Below are 3158 nucleotides of genomic sequence, written 5' to 3'. Positions count from 1 at the left end.
CGCATCAGTTGAATATCAAATAAATAAATACCCACACAATTTTTTTTATCTTATAACACACTTTAATTCTTAAATAATAAGATTCGTAAAATATAATTTATATAGGATATTTGATAAACTGTCGGGGCAGTCTGTAAGCCCAAGGCACCGTGTCCCCAGGTGACAGATAGGGGAAAACTCGCCAGACCTAATAGTCTGGAGGGTAGGAATGAAATAAAATAGTTCCCGCGGACCAACAGGTAGTCACCAACCCGCCTGGCAAGCGTGGCAACTTATTGCCAACACCTTTTAACCCATAAAATGTCGAATCTAAAACGCAATTACCTCAGGCGAGTACAGCCGGAGAGCTGAAATCTCGTGCTGATTTATCAGTCTACTTCAAGGATTCTGGGGGAGGCAAAAATCCGATAGCAAGGAAAAGAAATAGTAGGAAGAACCAAAAGAAACTCTGGATCTCGACATATAATATACAAACCATGAGATTGGATGAGCACCTCGAGGAACTGGAACATGAATTGCAACTCATAAAGTGGAGCGTCTTAGGGATTTGCGAGACACGTCTGATGGGTGAGGTTGGGACAGTGCTCAAATCGGGACATATGCTATATCAGAATAACTCTATCAACAATACACATAATGGAGGAGTGGCGATCATGGTTCACAAAAACTTAAAACACCTTGTCACTAAAACAAGGGCCACTTCAGAAAGAGTCATTTACATCGTGATGAAGTTAAATCAGAGATACACCATCCAGGTGATACAGGTCTATGCGCCGACCACCACAGCGGAAGATAAGGAAATAGAGCACCTATACGAGGATGTGAGTACAGCAAGAAGAGCGGAAAAGGCAAAATTTACGGTGGTCATGGAAGACTTTAATGCTAAGATGGGCCCAAGGACAACGGAGGATCTTCAAATTATAGGACCATACGGTTTGGGGGTCAGAAATAGCAGAGACCAAATGTTGTTGGATTATCTCGGCAGCGAAAACTTATTCTGCATGAACACTTTCTTCAAAAAATCACCTCAAAGGAAATGGACTTGGAAAAGCCCAAACAACTTGACAAAAAACGAGATCGATTACATCCTCACAAATACCAAGGAGATATGCACAGATGTTTCAGTCTTGAATAAATTTTACATTGGAAGTGACCATTATCTGGTAAGGGCCACGATCCTAATCAACATCAAACGGGAAAGGCATAAGCTGATGAAGACAAAACCTTCAGACCCATATTAAAAGAATTGGAATTAAAACAGCTAGAATACCAGGAAACACTTCAAACAAAATTACAGCCACAAGATCTAGCAGGAATGAACATCAACAAACTGTCGGAGAGGATCACCAGAAGTATTCAAATAGCCACAAAAAAATTAGTGCACAAATAAAACAAAAAAAGAACAACAAGCTAAGTACAGATACTAAACACCTTCATGGAAAAACGACGGCAAACGAATAGAGAATTAGAAGAATACAAAGATCTAAACAAAAAGATCAGGAAAAATATACAGAGAGATTTACGAAATCATAGTACCGAACTAGCCCGCAAAACTATTGAGGGGAACGCCAATATGAAAGTTCTACGTTCCAAGATAGCAAGAGGTAAAACAAAGATCTGCGCTATAAGAGATGAAAAAGGAGAAATAATCACAGATAAAGATGATATCACCGACACCATTCAAAGATTTTATCGCAAGCTATACAGTGTAGCATCTCCAAGGCCGGACAAGGTAGGAATTAGAGGACAAAAAATCCTAAATGTCAGTTCGGAAAAGATTTCAGGAATTGATAAAGATAAACTGTGGGTAGCAATAAAGATGATGAAAAACCAAAAGACCCCAAAAGAAGACAGGGTGACAAGTAAAATGTTAAAAATGGGAGGAAAACCTCTGGAGGTAGTATTGCTTAACCTCTTAAACAAATGTTTAGAACAACAACAAATACCAACCTCTTGGAGTAATGCTAAAGAATTTCCAAGTAGCCTCAGATAAACATATGTATCGACCATTAAGATATTTGGTCAATTCATCGTTTTCATTTTTAATCACAAAAGTGGCTTGATCAGGACCTTTGGTAATATATTTACAGATATATCGAATCGCTTGTACAGAATGACAGAACTCAACCCAGATAGCCACAGTAATTATTATGACATCATTTTGATGTCAAAATGCATCATTTTCCATCAAAATGATGTCATAATAATTACTGTGGCTATCTGGGAACATTGATATGTGCATTAAAACATCGTAATAAACTGGGCAATATGGAACAATCCATCTATTGTCTATGTCAATCAAATTACCACGTATGTTTAAAGTTGCTATTTGACTTGCATCTTCAAGACTTCTTCTGCGGTAAGACGAATAACCGTCATCTGTAGTTTGAGTATCAGAAATGAATGCCTTATGAAATTTTTTGGAACATTTTTCATTTATCATACATGGCGATGATCTATTTATATTTCCACATGGACCATGACACATGTGTTTAAGTACCATTTCATGTAATATTGGGTCAATATTTTTATCTGGGAGTTCAGCAGAAATTATAAGATCAATTTCATCAGGTTTTATTTTAATCTCTAACCATATTAATATGTGACAATGAGGTAAACCTTGTTTTTGCCATTCAACACTTACTGAGTAACAGTTTACTTTATTATATATTTCTTTTTTAATGATAATGTCTAAAAATTTCTTCATTTTCAAATGAAAAACCCTAGAAATTAGATCATGTCTATCTTTTGATGTTTGACCAGGAAATAGTTTGTTTTTTATCTCTGGCCATTCAGGATTGCACGTAAAAGTAATGAACAAATCTGGGCGCCCATGTTTGCGCGCATATGTCATAGCATCTTGAGATTTCTCATGCATATAACGTGGTGATCCAGTTACTGTTGCGGGAAGTATTACACGTTGGCCGATATTATTAGCATTAATATTAGCATCTTGTTGCACAGCATCCCGGAAATGTATATAATCATTGGCTCGTAATGTTTTTTGATTATTATGAATGAATGATAATCTTTCGGTCATCATTTTAGCTATCATATCAACACAATATTGATTGAATAGAAATTTATAATAATGTAAAAAATTATCGTAATTATTCCTTATCATAAGTCTGTATGCATAAAATTGCATACAGGAAACT

At 36.3% G+C, this 3158-nt stretch overlaps 2 protein-coding genes across 2 annotated transcripts; both read left to right on the top strand.

Moving 5' to 3' along the window:
* The first annotated feature begins 476 nt into the window (after window positions 1–476).
* LOC146720145 (protein CFDP2-like) lies at window positions 477–1390 on the top strand. The gene is made up of 2 exons (XM_085489015.1): window positions 477–1163; window positions 1262–1390. Exons 1-2 carry the CDS (start codon window positions 477–479, stop codon window positions 1388–1390), a joined length of 816 nt encoding a protein of 271 aa, XP_085345141.1.
* Window positions 1391–1435: 45 nt separating this feature from the next.
* Window positions 1436–1993, top strand: LOC146720144 (uncharacterized). The gene has a single exon (XM_085489014.1). It carries the CDS (start codon window positions 1436–1438, stop codon window positions 1991–1993), a length of 558 nt encoding a protein of 185 aa, XP_085345140.1.
* Window positions 1994–3158: the final 1165 nt, after the last annotated feature.

Source organism: Nylanderia fulva, unplaced genomic scaffold (assembly GCF_048542155.1).
Source record: "Nylanderia fulva isolate GAGA-0341 unplaced genomic scaffold, ASM4854215v1 Scaffold763, whole genome shotgun sequence".
Lineage (NCBI taxonomy): Eukaryota > Metazoa > Arthropoda > Insecta > Hymenoptera > Formicidae > Nylanderia > Nylanderia fulva.
Note: the sequence above shows the minus strand (reverse complement) of the source record. Positions and strands in the feature narration are given on the sequence as shown.